Source organism: Carcharhinus amblyrhynchos, unplaced genomic scaffold (genome assembly GCF_965287045.1).
Source record: "Carcharhinus amblyrhynchos unplaced genomic scaffold, sCarAmb.v2.hapA scaffold_498, whole genome shotgun sequence".
Taxonomy (NCBI): domain Eukaryota; kingdom Metazoa; phylum Chordata; class Chondrichthyes; order Carcharhiniformes; family Carcharhinidae; genus Carcharhinus; species Carcharhinus amblyrhynchos.
Genome location: NW_027650238.1, coordinates 41,206 through 63,127, shown reverse-complemented (window position 1 = coordinate 63,127; position 21,922 = coordinate 41,206). Strand labels below are relative to the sequence as shown.

Below are 21,922 nucleotides of genomic sequence, written 5' to 3'. Positions count from 1 at the left end.
GGGATGCTGGCCTTCATAGCAAGGGGATTGAATATAAAAAGTAGGGAGGTCTTGCTGCAACTGTACAGGGCACTGGTGAGGCCGCAGCTGGAGTACGGTGTGCAGTTTTGGTTGCCGTACTTACACAAGGATATTTTGGCCTTGGAGGGAGTGCAGGGGAGGTTTACTAGGCTGATAGTGGAGTGGAGAGGCTTGAACTGTGAGGAGAGGCTGAATAAACTAGGCTTGTACTCAGTTTAGAAGAATGAGGGGAAGATCTCATTGAGACATACAAGATGATGAATGGGATGGATAGGATAGAGGTGGGAGCGGCTCTTCCCGCTCAAAGGACAGTAGGACTAGAGCACACAGCCTCAAGATTGGGGGGGGGGGGGGGGGGGGCGGGGGGCGGTGGTTTAGAACGGAGTTGAGGAGGAACTTAAAGGGTGGTGAATCGCTGGAATTCTCTGCCCGTTGAAGTGGTGGAGGCTGCCTCACTAAATATATTTAAGACGCGGATTGATAGGCAAGGGGATTAAAGGTTATGGGGAGAGGGCGGGAAGGTGGAACTGAGACACGACAGATCAGCCACGATCTTACTGAATGGCGGGGTAGGCTCGAAGGGCTATATGGCCTACTCCTGCTCCTATTTCTTATGTTCTTATCCTCAACCTATGAGCCCTAGTTCTAGACTCTCCCACCACTGGAAATACTTTCTGAATCTGCCCTGTTAGAATTTTATATCTTTGAAATTCTTTCAAAATCCTAACCAACTTAGTCTCTCCCCATTTGACAGACCTGTGCTCCCTCTATAGCAAGAGCATAATACTCCAGATGTGGCCTCACCAACATCCTATACAACTGCAGCAAATCCTCTAAGTGGCATTTTGGCCTTCATAATGCCTACTATATCTGCACATTGACACCCATTCAAATAATAATGCCTTCCTATTATTACTACTAAAGTGGGTAACCTCATTTATCCACTTTATACTGCATCTGCTACACACACAGCCTACCCAAATCATGAAGCATCTCTGCATCCTGTCAATTTGGAGATTTTATATATGATTTAAAAGATTCTGTATTATGTGAAACCCCACTAGTCACTGCCTATCAATCGTAAGAAGCATAAATGGGTCTTTTTAACTGCAATCCCACATGCTTTAACTTTACATAGATTACTATGTGAGACCATGTGAAAAGCTAAATAAACCACACTCGCCTGGTCAACTCTATAGTTATATCCTTGAAGAATTCCAATAGATTCGTCAAGTATGATTTTAACTTTATAAATCCATGCAGACTCTATACCACAATCTTCCAAATACTGATTTGAAATCCTTGATAATGGACTCTAGCAACTTCCCCAGTTACCGACTTAGGCTCACTGCTCCATAATTCCCTGTTTTCTCTCTACCTTCCTTTTTAAACAGCAGACTTACATTCGCTACCCTCCAATCTGTAGGCAGCAGTCCCGAGTCCAAAAAACTTGTAAAAATTACTGAAAAAAATCAAAACAATTTGCATCTTTAACAGTAAAATGTCCAAAGGTGTTTCACAGGAGGGGGTAATTATCAAACAAAATTTGACAGGCACAAGCTACTAAGTGACAAAGCTTCACAGTAATGTATTTTAAAGAAGCATCATATCAGAGAAGAGATAATTGTAGAGATTTAGGGAAGGGATTCCAGAGCTCCGAAGATAGTACACACTCTCTGGCCATTAGACAAAGAAAGCAGAACACCTTACCAAATAGAAACTAATCATTGGGATACCAGCATTCCACTTAATAAAAGGTATTTATTGGAAGAAATATTACAACATATAAAAACTACAAGTTCATTAAACATATGAATTACCACTGTAGAAAGTGGGCAATTATTCCAATACTGTGCATTTTAAAACCACGTTAAAATCCACAATGCATGACAGCACTGCACAATCAAGAAAAATGTTCATTAACTAAAAACAATGTTACATCTTCATTGGCAACTGCCAGCCAGCCAGTTAAAAAGGACATTGTTTCACTGAACATTCACAGGTATATTTCTGCCTGCCTTCAGTCGAGTGCGAAGGTTCCGTGGGAACATCCAGCTCAAGAGGAGAATCAGTCAGTAGTGTCCATGGTCTCTGCTTTGATACACTCTGCGACCAAACAAAGACCAATTAGGAACTGAACCATTGTAGAACAGGGTCATTTTAACTGCTTTACCTCTTGTAATTCTTTCCCTGAATACCCAGACCCTCCTGCCCTGAGCCCTCCCACTTCCATACAGCCCCCTCCTCTCCCTGCAGCCCCACCACCATCTCGAGCATCTAGTCCCCTCCTCCCCAGCACCATCTCTGGGTACTGGTTTGGTACCTCCCTCCCTCCATTCACTATGAGGGCCACCTGTTCTGTGTACCTCCCGAGTTTGAAAGGGAGAGGATCAGAGCGCCATGAAAGCTGGTGGCTCTGATACTGAATAAATTTCCAGCCACTGACCTGCTGAGTTCTTCTTCTTCTTCTCAAGCATACACAGTTTAATTTCAAGGCCAATAGCTTTAGCCAGAGGAGGTGGTACTGCGTTGCCAACCTGTGTTTAAAAAAATGAGTTGGTAGACTTATCATTCTGCCACATAATAGTAAAAGCTGCCGTTCCAGATCCAGGAGATAAACATATATAAGCAAAATACTGCAGATGCTGGAAATCTGAAATAAATAAAATTCTAGCAAAACCCAGCAGGTCTTCTCTTTTTGCAAAAATACATCTTAATCATAAAATATCTGGTAGGCAGCACGGTGATTAGAATCATAGAATCCCTACAGTGCAGAGGGAGGCCATTCAGCCCATCAAATCTGCATCAACCACAATCCCACCCAGATCTATCCCCATGCATTTACCGTGTTCATCCCCCTGACACTAAGAGGCAATTTAGCATAGCCAATCCACTTAACCTGCACATTTTTGGAGTGTGGGAGGAAACTGCAGCAGCTGGAGGAAACCCATGCAGACATGAGGAGAACATGCAGACTCCACACAGTGACCCAAGCTGGTGTTGAACTGGGTCCCTGGCGTTGTGAGGCAGCAGTGTTAACCACTGTGCTGCCCAGTGGCCATAGGTAGCACTGCTGCTTCACAGCACCAGGAACCTGGGCGTTCTCTTCATATCTGCGTGGGTTTCTCTGAGTGCTCCAGCTTTCTCCTACATTCCAAAGATGAGCAGGTTAGATGGATTGGTCGTGGTAATTTGCCCCTTAGTATTGGGGGCGGGGGGATTAGTGGGGTAAATATGTGGGGTTACAAGGTTAGGGTTAGTTATTGGGGTCAGACAGAATTTCCTTCTTTGTGCTCTGCCACTTTCGGCTCACTTCCAACCCTTGTTGCTCCGTGATATCTTCCTTTACCTTATGGCTTGTTGTCTTAGGGTTAGGGATAGGGCCAGGGCCTGGGTGGGACTGTCGTTGGTGCAGGATCAATGAGCTGAATGGCTTCCGTAGGGATCCTACGATTCTAACATGACAGTTATTTCAAAGTGGTCACCACAGAAAGTGTAATATTAAGATTTTCTCCATAGATCGATGCACAGATAGATGTTTTATTACAATTGCGATATTCACCGTGTTTCAATGCGAGATCCATAGCCCGAGAAGACTGTACAATTCCCTGCCCCATACTGCACTGTGGCTGAAAAGGTCTTACAGACAGCGACCTTTCCCCAATGTACCTGTAAAGGCTGCTCCAAGCTTTACTGCCTCCCTCAGCAACAAGTTTCAAGCCCAGGTGATCTTCAGAGGTAAGAAAGTGAGAAATGTGATGGGGCTATATACAGTCGAGGAGATGGCAGAGCAGCTGAAGCAGAGTAGGTGGGAGGTAGGAGACACTGCAGACATCCGTAGGGCACAGGACAAAGGAAGTGTTAACAGCAGTGTGAAAGGCTAGAGAAGGTGTTGATCGAAGTATGAAGGTGGGATAACAATGAGATCAGTGTTGTGTGAAAGCAGAATTCAGTGACAGATGGCACAGTGCGGCAGGGGGTTTGTACTGGGACTGAAACATGTTTTGGATAAAAATGTAGATGAGTAACATGGATCATGCATGGCAGGTATTGCTGTGACTACCTTGTAATTAAAGCCACCTCCATCACACACAATATGAAAGATATCCACTGCCAAGGCTGAGTCATCCAGCCTCTCTCCCAACATAAATCCATCCAGCTGTTACCAAGGCATCCAAACCTCTTTACCCCTTAGCCTCTGCCAAGATCATTCCCTCCTGAGCGAACATGCTGGCAAGAACTAGAGAGGTTTTCACTGTTGTTCCGAGATCCCAGCAGATTTTACAGTGCTGCTGATTTCCTGCCAGTGGTACAATATGCAGATATCCCCTGCAGGATTCTGTACCAGAAATTAAGCCACTGTCTTTCGCAATGTGAGGCGAAGCAGCCTCAATGGGGAACTACTGCGTGAGGAGTGGTTCAGCTTGCCACCAAATAAACCTGTTGGACTTTAACCTGGTGTTGAGAGACTTCTTACTGTGTTTACCTCAGTCCAACGCCGGCATCGCCACATCACAGCTAGACTGAAGCAGCAGCATTTAACATTCCAAACTATCCAACTGTCATTTTTCCAACCCTGGATTAATAACTTGTTTGGGGATTGGGGGGAGGGGGCAGGGAGGGAGGAGGGAGATATCTACAACACTCACCTGTCTGTGCTTATCCAAAACATTCCCAAATAACCGGTACGTATCTGGAAATCCCTGGGAACGCGCGCACTCTCGCACACTCACGACACGGTGCTGCTCAGGATGCAGCACACGGCCCTAGAACACAGAAACCCAAACATTAGATTCCATCAGGTATATTATTTATCTGTTGTCAGTCCGCTCCTTACTCGGAGCACCAATAGCTCTTTTGGGCGGGGGGGGGGGAGCCTGCCTGCACATTCTTTATCAAGCAGGAGGTAAATCAACAGGACGAGGAGCCCAGCCTAAATATTCCCAGAAAACAAACTGCGGCTGAAACCAGCGACCAGACAATTGCAATTTCAGACCCTGCCTTCACCCTCCCGTCGCCCAACATGTAACATGTTTGTTTCAAAGTTCTGTTTGGCCGGATGTAAAAGCGAGCCAGAGATTTTGATGCAAATTAAAGTGAAGTTTGAGCAGACACTGTGATTTACCTGTTTCCCCATGGGCTCAGGATTGGTGACTGTTGTACTGAAAAATCCATCCCACTCCAACCTGCCATACAAGCCAGCCCAGTGATTGTGTCTGTTTCCGGTGTGGGGTAGGCACCAGGGGATGAGTGTGTTGAACTGCCTGTCAGCTGGCTCACACTGTTTACCTGTAAAGCAAAGCAGAAGTTACAGAATGCGCCTCGTTCTCATGTGGTGTCTAACCCTTGCAGAAGGGAGGACAACTGAGGATAGGCAGAAGAGGTTGGGGTGGGAGAGACACTTAACATTCAATAATTTAAACACAGCTGTAATATTTTCGCTTCTTCAAGATTATTAAAATATCTTCTGCAACGAAGAAGTTGTTGAACAGACCAAGATGACAGTGGAATGACAGGCTAAACAAATAGCAAGTTTAACAGGGAGCTTGGAAAATCTACACTCCTGTAATTTAAATCTGTACGCCAGTAAGGACGGTGCTAATGAAACCATGAAAACAAACCCCAAGTTAACTAAAGTTACTTTCAGCACATTGAAGAGTTGTTATTGGTGATTTCTCTCCTTTTATGCATTACCCCACCTGTAGCACCACATTGGAGTGTCTAGTACTGCTGTCCCACAGCTCCAGAGACCTGGGTTTAATTCCGGCCTCGGGCCATTGGCAGTGTGGAATTTGCATGTTCTCCCTGTGTCTGCGTGGGTTTCCTCCGGGTGCCTCCCACAGTCCAAAGATGCGCGGGTTAGGTTGATTGGCCATACTAAATGTAAACGTGTGGGGTTATGGGAATAGGGCCTGGGTGGGATTGTGGTTGGTGCAGTCTTGATGGGCCGAATGGCCTGCTTCTACACTAAGGATTCTATGGAATAACCTCCCACCCCAGCAGATTCTGACCCAAATTATTTCACAATGTATCAAGGGGCTAACACACACACACACACACACACACACACACACACACACACAACTATAGACAGTTAAGATTCGTTCCTCCTCCACTCACCTTCTGCACAGGAGCACACTCCGCGCAGAGCTCCGGCGCTGCTATGGCCGTTCTTCTTGTCATGGTGTGTGTACCTCAGCTTTTTGGTAGTGGTGCCATCTGAGAGGCGCACCTCAATGTTGGGAAGATCACGCCAGTCAGAGCCTGGAGCAAGGGGGATGTGTCTCATTCGGCCTGCCACTAAGGCACTCATATCCTGCAGAGTCGGGGAGAGAGAGATAATTTGGTAATCAAGGGGAAAAATAAGATGTATAAACTTTAGAGACTGGAAAAGCCAGGGCAGTGTTAGGATGAACACAGAATCTTTTTCCCAGGGAAGGGGAATTGAAAACGAGAGAGAATAGGTTTAAGGTGAGAGGGGAAAGATTTAAAAGGGACCTGAGGAGCAAGTTCTTCACGCAGAGGGTGGTGTGTATATGGAATGGGCTGCCAGTGTATGTGGTTGAGACAAGTTCAATGGCAATATTTAAAAAGGATTTGAATAAGTACATGGATGGAAAAGGATTAGAGGGACATGGGCCAAACGTGGGCAATTGGGACTAGCTGGAAGGGCAGCATGGTCGGGATAGACCAGTTGGGTTGAAGGGCCTGTTTCCCTGCTGTATTGCTCTATGACACAAGGGTGGGACAGTAGAACCTCAGATACATAAGAACATCATCAAATATTAAATGAAAGGTGAACAGAATAAGCTGTAAATTGGCAATAAAAGACAGTATATTTAAAAGCAGTCCAAATAATGTGTTTATTGAAAGAATGACTGTGAAACAAGTGAAGTAATAAGAATACAAGATGTTAAACGGGGTGAATTGGAAAACAGGATCGATTAGTATTATTCCCCGACTTTACAGATCGAGTACTCAGGAATTGCTGCTGCTTCAGCTGGTGTTACTGTCCAGGACCATTCAGCCCACTGCACCAGTCAGTGAGCGGTGAAAGCTCCCTTACCTTGCAGATGTGATCCCGCAGAATGGGCTGGTACTGAGTGCCCCGGATCTGCCGCTGGAACCAGGACTGCGGCTCACCGTTGTATGAGATTTCCAGGGCAGAGGCTCCGTTACGGATTTCGGGAAGATCAGACATGGTATCCCTCACAGTGATGGTTCTGTATGGAGCAGACTTTGTCCTTTGGAAGATTTTAATTTCATTTGTTAAAAAAAGTTCCTCCCTCAAATATCATTTCACGTTACCCCCAAGTTAGAAATAATTCCATACCACCCAGTGTAATACTGAGTATAATACTGAGGAAAACCAACTAGACAGGCTCCAGGTTCAACTATCAGTCAGAGTCAAGTAGCTGCCTTCAATCAAGGAGCATAAAATCATGTTAAGTATCAGTTAAGGTGGCACACTGCTTAGCACTGCTGCCTCACAGCACCACAGACTTGGGTCACTGTCTGTGTGGAGGTTACACGTTCTCCCCATGTCTGCGTGGGTGTCCTTGGTGCTCCAGTTTCCTCCCACACTTAAAAGATGTATAGCTTAGGGGGATTGACCATGGTAAATTGCCCCTTGGTGTGCAAAGATGTGTAAGTTAGGTTAACTGGCCATGTTAATTTGCCTCTTAATCTCCCAAGATGCAAATGTTAGGGGGATTAGTGGGATAAATATGTGGGGTTATGGAGCTAGGGCGGGGACCTGGGTAAGGTGCTCTGTCAGAGTCTGCCTAGGCTTGATGGGCCAAATGGCCTATGCTGCATTGAAGGGATTTTATTATTTAAGACAGTGGGTGCTGTGTGGTGATTAACACTTGCAGGATACAAATAAAAACTAGGTTGTTAGTGCGGTGTATTTAGGAAAAAGGTTAATTTTCCTCCCCTGGCGGGTGGAAAGACAAAAGTAAAATAAACACCTAGTATATTCTTGTAACAAGAGCAGCCAGTTTGTCTGAGATGCAGTTGCAACATTGCACCTGAATTGATGCAGAGATTGGTTGAGGCTAACAAGTGTCTTGAGTTATTATCATTGAGTTAAATTATTGGAGAGGATTCTTCGAGACAGGATTTATTCCCATTTGGAAATAATTGAACGTATTAGTGAGAGGCAACGTGGTTTTGTGAAGGGGAGGTCATGTCTCATGAACTTGATCGAGTTTTTCGAGGAAGTGACGAGGATGATTGATGAGGGTAGGGCAGTGGATGTTGTCTACATGGACTTCAGTAAGGCCTTTGACAAGGTCCCTCGTGGAAGACTAGTGCAGAAGGTGAAGCTGCATGGGATTAGAAGTGAGCTGGCAAGGTGGATACAAAACTGGCTAGGTCAAAGTAGACAGGATAGCAGTGGAAGGGTGTGTTTCTGAATGGAGGACTGTGACAAGTGGCGTTCCTCAAGGATCAGTGCTGGGACCTTTGCTAATGTAAATAAATGAGTTGGAGGAAAACATAACTGGATTGATTAGTAAGTTTGCGGACGACACAAAGGTTGGTGGATTTGCAGATAGCAAGGAGGACCAGAGGATACAGCAGGATATAGATCAGTTGGAGACTTGGGCAGAGAGATGGCAGATGGAATTTAATCCGGACAAATGTGAGGTAATGCATTCTGGAAGGTCTAATACAGATAGGAAATATACAGTAAATGGCAAAACCCTTAAGAGTATTGATAGGCAGAGGGATCTGGGTGTACAGGTACACAGGTCACTAAAAGTGGCAATGCAGGTGGAGAAAGTAGTCAAGAAGGCATACACAGCATGCTTGCCTTCATCGGCCGGGGCACTGAGTTTAAAAACTGGCAAGTCATGTTGCAGCTTTATAGAACCTTAGTGAGGCTGCACTTGGAATTCTGGTCGCTACACTACTAGAAGGATGTGGAGGCTTTGGAGAGGGTACAGAAAAGATTTACTAGGATGTTGCCTGGTATGGAGAGCATTAGCTATGAGGCGAGGTTGGAGAAACTTGGTTTGTTCCCACTGGAGTGACGGAGGTTAAGGGGAGACCTGATAGGAATCTACAGCATTATGAGGGGCATGGACAGAATTGACAGTCAGAAGCTTTTTCCCAGGATGGAAGACTCAATTACTAGGGAGCAGTTTAAGGTACAAGGGGCAAGTTTTAAGAGAGATGTACTAGGCAGATTTTTTTTTTTTTTACACAGAGTGTGGTGGGTGCCTGGAACTTGTTGCCAGGGGAGGTAGTGGAAGCGGATACGGTAATGACTTTTAAGGGGCGTCTTGACAAGTACATGAATGAGATGGGAATAGAGGGATCTGCCTGGAAGCGTAGTGGGTTTTAGTTAAGTCAGGCAGCATGGTCAGTGCAGGCTTGGAGAGCCAAAGGGCCTGTTCCTGTGCTGTAAGCTGGGGAGCTCGAGTTGGCTTCATCAGCCCAGGTGTAGTGAAGGAGAATGGGAACAAGACAACGTCCTGTTCCTGAGTCAATCCTGCTGAAAACATGCATGGATAAACTCCAATCTGCTTGTGATGCCAATGCTGGTTGAACAGCCCACTGCTGGTTATGGTCAAAACTTGAGATATTGGCCAGTTGGGTGAATTATTAGAGGGTGAACGGTACCAGTAACAACAAATAGCCACACCATAGGAGCAAGGAGGACAGAGCTGGAAAATGTGGAAATCCCGTACAGCGGTTCTTTCTTACCTGGTGATATTGCTAACAAACTTCTTATCGTCCACAGCCACACTGAGCTGGCAGGCCCTGGGTGCAAAGACGTGTAAGGGCTCCGGAAAGAGTGGCAGTTTCTCTCCGGGTGCTGCAGCCAGCACGATAGCTCGTCGCCGGGTCTGGGCCACTCCATACTGACCAGCCTGAGAATCACAAAACACGCTGGCAAATGTCACACTGTTTTCAGAAAGATACAAGACAAACACTTGACACAGTTACTTCAAATGTCTGAAGCAGTCAGCCATCTCCACTCAGCTCTACCTCTTCACCCACTGTATTGCGGCACGATGGCACGGCTGCCTCACAGCGCCAGGGACCCGAGGTCGATTCCCGGCTTGGGTCACTGTCTGCGTGGAGTCTGCATATTCTGTGGGTTTCCTCTGGGGGCTCTGGTTTCTCCCACAGTCCGAAAGATGTGCCGGTTAGATGCTCTGGCCGTGCTAAGTTCTCCCTCAGTGTACTCAAACAGGTGCCAGAGTGTGGCGACTAGGGGATTTTCACAGTAACTTCATTGCAGTGTCAATGTAAACCTATTCGTGACACTAATAAACAAACTTTAAAACTCAATGGCTGAATTAGAACCAAACCCAGGGTAAAGTTCAGGCGCATCACTGTAACATTAAAGCATATTAAACTCGGGAAGTGTCTGCCCAATGCAGCCTTGAGACATTCAGAGTAACAGTTCCAGGCCAGATCCTGTGTCTAGGTACCTCATTCTAGACAGGACAGTGGTTAACACTGGGCCACTGCGTCTCAGGTGCAGGAAAAAGTCTGTCCTAAAATTCTGTTTTCAATTTCTATTCAATGGCTCCCATTGGCAAGATGGAGGTCTGGTAACAGTGGATCAATCACTTATTGTGTTCTCTCCAGACGAGCAAGCTGCTGGTATCGTCTGGACTGCCAGGAGTTTCTGGCACTCAGGAACAATATTTTATAAATGAATCAGAGCTCTCAGAAAGGGTGGGGAGGGGGGGGAAGGAGGGACAAAGCGCAACAACTAATTGCACAGATAAACTTTTCCAACACTGCATCATTACATACTGCCAATTAATAAACAAGAGACCTTTTAACATCAAGAAAACACAAATTTAAAGTCTTGTTTGATTGTCGCATTGTTTATTACATGTAGAGAAATTAAAAAAAGGGTGATTATTGCCCAGTGATCTCAGTTATGAATGGTTGTGTCTACCCTCACAGCTGAACTCACTACTAACAGCCGGGCCAGTTGTTCAATCACAGGTGTGACCCTCTACACAAAAGACATCCTGCTAGCAACTACATACTGCACATCCAGCAGAGCAGCAGCTCACCTGTAACACCCCAAATGTGCACTGGTAACCCATTCGCACCAGGCACCGCAGTGTCAGCTTCAGAACCATGGAGCGCTTGAACGACACAAAGTTCCTCACATTCTCCAAGAGGAAAAACCTGGGCCGGTAATAGTCACAGTAGCTGCAAAGTACACAAATACAGCAATTCGCATTGTGCAGGAGACACCTGTACAATCACACAGACTTGTATATAAAAATATAGATTTCCCACTGCTATTTCCAAAATCCTTGTAGATACAAAGATAGAAAAGTTTCATCAGAAACAATGCCGAGGTTTACGATAAGGAAATAACCAGTGTGAATTTCTGAAATGATTTGTTTACACAGTAACACCCTCCCCAAATTTAATTAAAACTCGGCCAGTGATCCCAGTCACTGAATCTGGTGCAGGAACTGTGCTCACGAGTGACACATCAAGGCAGTTCAGCTTCCTTCGGGTGGCACAGTGGTTAGCACTGCTGCCTCACTGCTCCAGGGACCCAGGTTCGATTCCCGGCTGGGGTCACTGTCTGAGTGGAGTCTGCACCTTCTCCCCATGTCTGCGTGGATTTTCTCTGGTTTCCTCCCACACTCCAAAAATGTGTGGGTTAGATTGATTGATCGATCATTACTGTCACGGGATGCGTGGGTTAGAGGGATTACTGGGGTAAATACGTGAGGTTACAGGGATAGGGCTTGGGTGGGATTATCATCAGTGCAGGCTCAATGGGCTGAATGGTCTCCTTTTGCACTGTAGGGAATCTATGAATCATTCCTTTGAACACCCACATCCCTCCCACTTACAATAACTTGTTGCTGTCTATAAAATCCAAACAAGACTGCGATAATGATTTGAGCCACAACACCAAATGAGAACATTTATATAATGACCTGCTTGTCAATCAGAGGACTAAACAGATGAGCTAACCCAGTCTTACAGCAGTGAAAAGCAGCTAGATTTTAGCAACCTCCCCCACTGACCTGAGATAAGAGACAACGAGGGAGTTCTTGAACTTGGAGTAAGTGCGGGAATTGAAGCGATTCATTCCACTGAAACCCTGGCATGGTGGCCCACCACAGAGCAACTCCACGTCACCTTTCTGTGGCAGCTTCTGCCCAAGGGAATTGGTCTTCTCCCCAGCCATGACAAGCTTCAGCAGAACATTACAGTCCTCAGTGAATACAGTTGCGCCAGGATTATTCAGACGGAATGCCTGGGCTGCTGGGTCCCACATCTCAATAGCCCACAGAGTCTCGGAAATACCTGTGGAAGGGAAAGTTAAAGTTACAGCACATCAGGCCACCATTTGGCCCATCAGGCTGGTGCTGGCTCTATGAAAGAGCTTTCATTTTCGTCCCACATTCCAGTTCTCCCCTATAACCGACCAACTTACCGTCCAAACATTAGTCATAATGTGTGCCTAACATAAGACACTTTCACTCAACTCCGACACGAACACGTTGTAATCATTATCTCGATTAATTACATTAACTGAATTCTATGCAACTAAATGCATATAAAAATCCCCTCCATACAAACAAAGTTAATTGTCTGAAGGCGTTTATTTATTTCAATGCCAAGTTCCAAAACAAAAGCCACTGTTCTTGCAATTTGAACTTGGGAGAGCCCCCCTCCCACTGAGTGCTTCCCCACAGTACCAGGGACCTGGGTTCAATTCTGGCCTTGGACCAATGTGCGGCGTTTACACTTTGTCCCCTTATCTGTGTGGGTTTCCTCCCACAGCCCTCTGATGTGCGGGTTAGGTGGACTGGCCATGATAAATTGACCCTGGTTTCAGGGGGATGAGCAGAGTAAATGTGGAGGGCTACAGGAATCAAGCCTGGGTGGGATTGTGGTTGGTACAGACTCAATGGGCCAAATGGCGTCCCTCAGTAGGGATTCGACGGTTTTTATTCTATGGTGAATAAATCTTAAATCCATCACTGAGGAAGCAGAATTCTAATGCTTTTCCACATTATCAGGGCTGCCAAGATGAAGTAGCAACTTGCACAGAAAATCACCTGAAGGAGTGGATTACAAGAAGAGCAAGTCACAGAGTACATGGGTCAGACAACAGAACTGGACACTTGTGTATGCACGGGAACCCACAGGGATCACCGCTTGGGTCCCAGATATTCACAATATCAATGATTTGGATCAGGGAACCAAATGTAAGATTTCCAAGTTGGCTGACGACAAAACCTGATGGGAATGTGAATGATGGAAGGGTGTTAAGAGGCTTCAAGTTGAGCGATTGGGCAAATATATGGCAGATGCACTACAACATGGATAAATGAGAAGTTATCCACTTTGGGAGGAAAAAGAGAAAGGCAGAGTATTATTTAAACGATTGATTGGGGAATGTTGACGTACAAAGAGGCTTGGGTGTCCTTGTACACCAGTCACTGAAAGTGAGCATGCAGCTACAACAAACAGTTAGGAAAGCAAATGGTATGTTGATCTTCATTGCAGGAGGACTTGAGTCCAGGAACAGGCATTTATTATTGCAGCTGCAAAGGGCCTTGGTGAGACCACACCTGGTGTGTGCAGTTTTGGTCTCCTTACTTAAGGAAGGCAGTAATTCCACAGAGGGATGGCAGCGAAAATTCGCCAGGCTGGATCCTGAGGTGGCAGGATTGTTGTATGGAGAGAGATTGGGTTGATTGGGCCTGTGTTCACCGGAGAAAGAGGATCTCACTGAAACGTATAAAACGCTGACAGGGCTGGACAGACTGGATGCAGTGATGTTATTTCCTGATTTGGGGAGAGGGCGGGGTGTCTAGAACAAGGTGTCAGTGTACGGGATACATCATTTAGGGCTGAGATAAGGAGAAATCTCTTTACTCAGAGGGTGGTGAACTTGTGGACTTCTCAGCTACAAGGAGGCTGTGGAGGCCAAATCACTGATTATACTGATGGAAACAGATAGATTTCTAAACTCTAAAGACGGGCAGGAGTATAGTGTGGAGATAGGGGGTTGATTATCTATAGTCATATCGAATGGGGAGCAGGCTCGAAGGGCCAAATGACCCACTCCAACACCTATTTTTTAACTTAATGATTCTGGTGATTATACTGACCATAATAAAAATATCAGAAATGTTGAATTTTTATTGATGTTTTAATTTTTCTTGATTAAACACTGCATCAAATATGTAGTTTTCCAAATCCATCAGGCTCTGTAAAAACAGAGTCTGAATGCTCAGCTACTCATTTGATTAACAGAAACTCTCCTCCCACCCCTCTGCAAACTAACCTGCCTGATGGAATCCCTCGGAGAGCCCCCCACAACCCGAGAAAACATCAAGGCTGCGCAGTTTCTCCAGCTTGTCGTCAGTAACCGCTGGTTCTGCTTGCTCGGGCTCAGCCGTGGGTTTCCCCTTTCCTTTACCTGCAAGCAAAAAAATGCATTAAAGACACAAAACTCTCCCCTCAAACACCCAAAGTCCCAACCTACCCTGGGTTCACAATGCATTCAAATCTGTACAAGCATAGACTTTTCTCTTTGATCCATTTACTTTTATGAGAACTCATTTATTGACCAAGTGGCTGTTTCTTGGTGTGTGGAAGCTTACACCACCAAGACATTGTCAGCCTATTTGACTACAGAACTATTAAAAACCTCATGAGGCATCAGAGACCAACACCACAATTTCTCTTCAATATCCACATTTTATTCCAACTGATTTACAAGAGGGACAGACAACCTGGGCCAGTTATGGCACAAAAAAAATCAACCAAGTGTATATGAACTACAAAGAGTCATGAACATAGCCCAGTCCATCACGCAAACCAACCACTGGCTCCATCGACACCTTGGAAAAGCAGTCAGCATAATCAAGGACCCCAGCACTCCAGATGTTCTCCCTTCCACCTTCTTCCATTAGGAAAAAGATACAAAAATGTGAGGTCACGTACTAACTGACTCAAGAAAAGCTTCTTCTCCGCTGCTGTCAGACTTTTGAATGGACCTACCTTGCATTAAGCTGATCTTTCTCTACACACTCGCTGTGACTGTAACACTACATTCTGCACTCTCTCCTTTCCTTCTGTATGATCAGTATGTTTTGTCTGTGTAGTATGCAAGAAACAATACTTTTTACTGTATACTAATGCACGTGACAATAATAAATCAAATCAAATAAACCCACCAATCACCCCATGTTAAATGCTGCAGCTGATGTGATTGAGTACAGACAGAAGACTAGACCAGGACTCTCTGATCTGTCACACTGAGCAAAGCTATTTAGAAATGTCACGATGGCCAGTAATGCCCAAACACCATTTACCTTTGCCTTTCCCTTTGCCCTTGCCTTTGTTTCCTGAGCTGCGGGCACGATTTGGTGGATCCTCGTAGCTTTTTAACTTAGCATTGTAGGCCTGAGAATTACAAAGAGATTAGACAATTCAGGGATCTTAAATAGAACCAAAAATGTTTTGTTATTCCAGACTAATCAAAAATATCTTTAAGCCAGAATTCTTCAGTGGGTAACTCAATATCAGTAAAACAAACACATTTTAGCCTGGGGGACAACTGGCTCCTGCACCTTTGAATCAGCTGAGACGTTCACTTGTTAAGAACAGAAAACTCACTGTGCAAGTGGATTGTATGACGTGGTAGCGTGTGCCACACAAACCACGTGTACCCAAGCTTCGATCACCACCACCCCTCCCTCCCCCAACCAGTCCACGCTGAATGAGCAATCTGAGCCAGACCATGAGTGGGATCACTATAACCAGCCTCTCTGATCAGAGTAGGTGCCTTGTCTCAGCATCTTTGGTGATCCTCTATTGAAAAGAGGTATTCTGGGGATATGAAAAAGAAGGGCTCGCACTTCTGTATCGCCCTTCATATCCTCAGAGCGCCCCAAAGCACCTCACAGTTAATTATTTTTGAAATGTAGGAAACACAGCAGCCACTTAGCACAAAATAAAATAAATGACCATCTCCTTTACAAAATGTTTTTGTTGAGAGGTTAACATAGTCCAGAACCACCTGGAGAATTCTCCTCTTTTTTTCATGGGATCCTACAGTGCCGAAGGAGGCCATTCAGCCCATCAAATCTGCACCAACCACAATCCCACCCAGGCCTAATCCCTGTAACTCCATGCATTTACACTGCTCATCTCCCTGGCACTGAGGGCCAAGTTACCTGACCCACACATCTTCAGACTGTGGGAGGCAACTGGAGCACCCGGAGGAAACCCACACAGACAGTGGCCCAAGCTGGGAATCGAACTCGGGTCCCTGGAGCTGTGAGGCAGCAGTGCTAACCACTGTGCCGCTTAATAGTACCACAGAGTCTCTTACATCCACCTGAGAAAGCAGACAGGGGCCCAGTTTAACTCTCAGCTAATGAAAGACAGTACTTGGCTGGGACAGAGAACTCAGCCAATGAGAAGGAAACAACGATTATAAGTCTGTTACCGAGTCTTCCTGACAAATCCCCACCCCCACCATCGTACAAATTGTGCTTTGCAAATTCATTCTCAACAACCTGAGGATTAGTTCACAAATTAAAGATGGGATTTGTAACAGGTGGCAGAAGACCACTATACACACCCATTGAAAATGAGTTACAACCAATTGTGGCACAGGCTATGTAGACTGATGGTTCAAAATAGTCTAACCTCCAGGAAATAGAATCGGTCAGGCCCTCCAGCAGAATACTCCTGAATGGACACAGTGAGATCCTCCCCATACTCCACAGTACAACGGCCCTGAACATCTTTGAAGTCCACAACCACTTCCTCGTCACTCCAGTACAACAAGTTGATATCAGTGTGGTAACTGGCTTTAAGACCCTTGTGTGTGTTCTCAGCCCTGGAAGAAACAATTCCCAATCAGCGGCAGCAGTGAAAAAGCACATCTCAAACCCAATGGAAAATGGAACTCTTGCCCAAACCAGGCGATACATGCATTTAGTCAAATTAATTCCCAAGGTTTGGGATGCCCACTTGGAAGCACTGACCACAATCTGGACTGACAGACTATGGCAGCTGCAAGGTATTACTGCCATCCTTGGACAATAATCCAAAGCCCCAGACTATCTGTGCAGGCAGAGCCTGCAGATCCCAAAACACTATTCAAAGAGTCTTCGCTCGAGCTCTGACAAAGAATCATCCAGACTTGAAACACTGGCTCTATTCTCTCTCCACAGATGCTGTCAAACCTGCAGAGATTTTCCAGCATTTCATGTTTTCATTTCCAATTCCAGCATCCACAGTAATTTGCTTTCAACTATTCAAAACAGTAGTGTGTCTGATTTTTCACATAATCAACACCAAACTGGTTTCAATCTGCTTTTTACACTCTTACTATATAAATAGTGGATTCTGCATTTGCCAACACAAAAGTTCGCACACATCAAAAGAATCTGGCTGAAGAAACTAGAAATCAGGAGCCACAGTCGCAGGATAAGGCGTCAGCCATCTCGCACTGACATAAGAACATAAGAAATAGGAGCAGGAGTAGGCCATCTAGCCCTTAAACATTTCACAACTCAGGGGATTGTGAATATTTGGAACTCTCTACTCAGAGCTTTGGATGTTCAGTCATTGAGTACATTAAACAACAACTTGATTGACTTCTGAGCACAAAGGGAGTTAGGGTATGATGGGATGCAAGGAAAATGCTCCTTTTGTCCTTATGTTAAAGCAAAGCCCCAGACAGAGAAAATGAGGCAATGAATTTTTAAACATAGAACTTCTCTCACTCCAGGAGAAGTGAGCACCTGGAGAAGGGGACAACCTAGTCTGTTAAATACTGCTTTCCTATCTCCCTGTAACAGTGGAGTGAAAGGAATCTGCTGGGGACTCAGGCCATGATTTCTGCTCTCCTGTCATGATAAAACAAGCAAGAAAGGAGGAGCTGGAGAAAAGGGAACTGGAGAGAGAATCAGATGTAATCGGCCTTCAGTGTAGGAAAGTCTCTCAGCCAAAAGGAAAAACCCAATTAACATTCAAATTTTGGGATGGCTGGAGCCTAACTCACTCCAATTATAAACTACCATTCTTGATTTTGCCCTTTGTGAGAATTTGTGGGAACTTAATCCTCACAATTGGCAGGATTTTACTGTATGGATTTGTTAAGGTGATAAACTATCTTCTTACGCTTGGAGGCAGGTAAACAGCCTGCTCCTGAGCAGGTGCAAAAATCTAATTACCTCTTAGATGATTTTTGACATGACAAACCTACTTCATACTCTTTTAAAATCAAAGAAAAACTCTGCCTAAATGATGCGCCCATCATTTAGGCAGGATTCAAATATAAATGGCAGGCTTGGAGGGCTGAAGGGCCTGTCCCTGTGCTGTTCTTTGTTCTCTGCATTGCCACATCAGTATTTTCATCAACTATTTTAGCTACTGATGAACGAACACAAACTCATTACTAAACTGAGACTGTGAACACTTACTGCAACTTGGGATCCTACTCACCTGTAGAATTTATTGATGCGCAGCTTAATATCTGCTTCATTAGGTTTGCCATTGCTACGTTTGTGACAGAAGATTTCTTGAATGCGGCCAATTCGGAACGGGTCGGGCGCGTCCAAGTTGCTGCCTTTGATATAATCGGAGGATTTGCGATAATATTCAGGATAAAGGTCTTCATTCACGTCATCTTTCTTGATTGGCCGCTTGCCAGGACTGGACGGTTTCACACTGAAGGAATCCAAGGACAGAAAGTTATTGGTGAACCAGATTGAGAATATCTTCAAATTAATTTAAACCCCTGATCTTCCAATCCGAATTTCTTCCTTTGGTCTGGTTTCACGCATCTTACATCTACTGTCTAATGAAACAAACCAGTGAATGACTGTGTCTTAATCACCACCACACGCCTCTGAACATTAACTGCATTTGAATAGGATTGAGAAAATACTTAGAAAAGTTAATAGATTCAAAAAGAATGGCCCCGATTCACTTGGACTCCAATGGCTTCATGCCACCCTGCACCCTTATCACAATTTGTGCCAATAATTTTCTCCCCAAAGTTTGAATTGCTGATGGTACAGCTCCAATTCTTCCATCACCTACCCACATGGTCCCTCCTGGGTTTATGGCTGAGTCCTGTTTATTCAATCACGAGGAGTGAACCCACACACTTTCTACCAAGGTGGCACATTTCTGGTGAATTTTTGGAGATACTAATTTTAGGTCTGGAACTGCGAGCAAGCCCTTAGCATGGATTCAGGCTAATTCTAAAACCCTTTGGTACAAGTTCAGAACTGCATATGCAGTGCCATTTACTGATTGATATCTAGGGGATTTTCACAGTAACTTCATTGCAGTGCTGATGTAAGTCTACTTGTGACACTAATAAATAAATTTTAAATCAGGTCAGTATATTTAAAAAAGAAACTGGGTTTAAAAAAAATACCCCAATCATTCTCTTGATGTCAATGTTGGTTTCCCCGGTTTCCTCCCACTGACTGAGAGACTTGCTGATTAGGGTGCATTGGCCATGCTAAATTTTCCCTCAGTGTATGTGAACAGGCGCCAGAGTGTGGCAACTAGGGGATTTTCACAGTAACTTCACTGCAGTGTTAATGTAAGCCTACTTGTGACACTAATTAATAAACTTTAAACTAAATCTGTAATGCTGTCTTTCTGAAAAGTTTAATCCCAATTCAAACCACTTACAATTTAGAAGACACATCTCTTCACCAGTTTGTACTTACTTTCATTTGAAAATACAAGTTAACTTGTTCAGAAATATCCAGCCTCATGTTAAAGTGAATGGTCCCTTTACTGAAAAGGCTGAGGAATTAAATAACTCCCTCCACTCACTGACGCACATCCAGTGCAGAACCAATTCTGGTCAGGAATATAATACCTGAAGGAAAAGGCATCTTGTAGCAAGTAAACACCATCTCCAACTCTATACTGAGTTCCATTCTTAGACGCCAATGAGTAGAAAATCTTCGCGTCGTCTTTCAAATCCAGCGCTTCTAGAACCCGTGGCATCTCCTGTTGTCTGATTTCTGCCAATCGAGCACAGCTGTCACAGAATCTAGAAAACCAACAGCCCAAAGGTCTCTCAGATAAAGTGACACAGTATTCAAGGTTACATTGTAGAGCAATTACAAGCTTCAGTGAAAAAAAGTAAGAACTTTCCCAGACAGATCCTCAAAATCAGCCCAAAATTTAACGTGGAACATACAAGAGAGTCATTTTTAGGGAAAAGTTTTTATTAAATGGTGGTTTTTACTCACTTGTGTTTATTCTCCTCAGTTGGTTCACTGTTTGGAACAGTCTGGAATCGCGAATATTCCGGGTCATACCACATCTGGTAGAAGTAGGTCTTCCCATCGTCTTCAACCATCTTCAGCTCAAAATTATCATCCATTCCACCCTAATGTACACAAAAATGACAGTGCACATTTCATATTCCACACAAACATAGCTGGAAGCATCTTTACAAAAAGAGGTCACATCACAGGGTTGTACAGATTGGAAGACTGATGCAGGCTCCAAGTTGCAGACTGCAGCTCATCTGTCTCATTAACATGTTCAGTAACAAGCATTACCTGAAATGTAACAATACTATGCAGAAGCCACCAACATTTCAAAAGGCATTTCACAGGATGAGTGTCCCCAGTGACGAGAACAGCAGGCTTTACACAGACCAGAAGATACATCGTCATGTCAACAGGAAACACCTACATGGGCAGCATGGCGGCACAGTTGTTAGAACTGTTGCCTCACAGAGCCACGGACCTGGGTTCAGTTCCAGTCTTGGCTCACTGTGCAAATTCCAGTCATTCTCCCCGTGTCTGCATGGGTTTCCTCCGGGTGCTCCAGTTTCTTCCCACACTCCAAAGATGTGTGGGTTAGGTTGATTGGCCATGCTAAGTTGTCCCTCAGTGTCAGGAGAATTAGTAGGGTAAATAGACGAGGTTAAGGGGATAAGGCCTGGGTGGGATTGTGGTCGGTACAGACTCGATGGGCCGAATAGCCTCCTTCTGCATTGTAGGAACTCTATGATCTATGACCTTACTTAGACAATTGAACCATCAAGGAGGGATGTACAAATGTCAATCCTTTGGAGCTACAGACAGAGGGGACAGACAGTAAACACACAGAGAACAATCAGAAAGAAAAAGAGTAGGCAGGCAGACTCCACCTAGCAGCCTGGAAGCTGGTTGTAGAGACAAGAATCTTCGTGGAGACAGTTAAAACCATATTTTCAATGAACCAAGAGGAGACATTTTCTGGAGTAATGCCTCAATTGTCTACTGTGGTAACTATAAGCTAGTCTTTATAGATCTTTTGAAGTGAATGTTATTTGGGAACAGCAAGAGTTCAGATCTGTTAAATATACTTTGGATCAAAAAGGGTAATTTCTACATAAGCTGAATGTATTGACTAATTCCTAACTGTAATTGTTTTAGATCATTGTAGTCCAGTTTGATGTTATGTGTCTTTTCTTAATTGTAATAGTCTTTAATAAGTGTTATACTCTGACTGGGCTGGTTACTGTTCTCACTGGGTTTCCCATGTGGCTCCTCACAACATTCCCTTAAACAAAATCATACGCCACCACAAACCGGTGTTCCGAGTTGGATAACACTCTCAGATAACGCCAGCCGTGTTTGTGACATGTGTCTGACTGGTCTGGCAAAACAATCACTATTTTTGTTTAAAAATATGAAATCCAGAATTTTTAATGTGGGATTTTTTATAAAACCCCACAATTTAAAGTTTTTAAATTAAGCAACTTTGATTAAAGATAGATACAGGAAGAGGTCAAGATTCTCATTCGCCATCAGTACCTGACCATGAATGCCTCCTGAGTTGAGCAGTCATCAATCGCAGGTCAAAAATTATACTTAAGCAGGTCTGGTCACCCTAT

General features: G+C 44.6%; 1 protein-coding gene across 1 annotated transcript in view; it reads right to left on the bottom strand.

Moving 5' to 3' along the window:
* Positions 1 to 1,769: 1,769 nt before the first annotated feature.
* Positions 1,770 to 21,922, bottom strand: part of dnmt1 (DNA (cytosine-5-)-methyltransferase 1) — a 46,736-nt gene continuing 26,583 nt past the window's right edge. The window contains exons 19-33 of the mRNA XM_080183956.1: positions 20,283 to 20,422; positions 19,904 to 20,080; positions 18,505 to 18,729; positions 16,699 to 16,891; positions 15,357 to 15,447; positions 14,324 to 14,458; positions 12,048 to 12,330; positions 11,067 to 11,208; positions 9,733 to 9,899; positions 7,088 to 7,265; positions 6,142 to 6,337; positions 5,147 to 5,310; positions 4,671 to 4,787; positions 2,468 to 2,558; positions 1,770 to 2,127 (exon numbers count right to left, since the gene is read on the bottom strand). Coding sequence (XP_080040082.1) covers positions 2,090 to 2,127; positions 2,468 to 2,558; positions 4,671 to 4,787; positions 5,147 to 5,310; positions 6,142 to 6,337; positions 7,088 to 7,265; positions 9,733 to 9,899; positions 11,067 to 11,208; positions 12,048 to 12,330; positions 14,324 to 14,458; positions 15,357 to 15,447; positions 16,699 to 16,891; positions 18,505 to 18,729; positions 19,904 to 20,080; positions 20,283 to 20,422 — 2,337 coding nt within the window. The 3' untranslated portion in view covers positions 1,770 to 2,089. The remainder of the gene's footprint in view (positions 2,128 to 2,467; positions 2,559 to 4,670; positions 4,788 to 5,146; positions 5,311 to 6,141; positions 6,338 to 7,087; positions 7,266 to 9,732; positions 9,900 to 11,066; positions 11,209 to 12,047; positions 12,331 to 14,323; positions 14,459 to 15,356; positions 15,448 to 16,698; positions 16,892 to 18,504; positions 18,730 to 19,903; positions 20,081 to 20,282; positions 20,423 to 21,922) is intronic.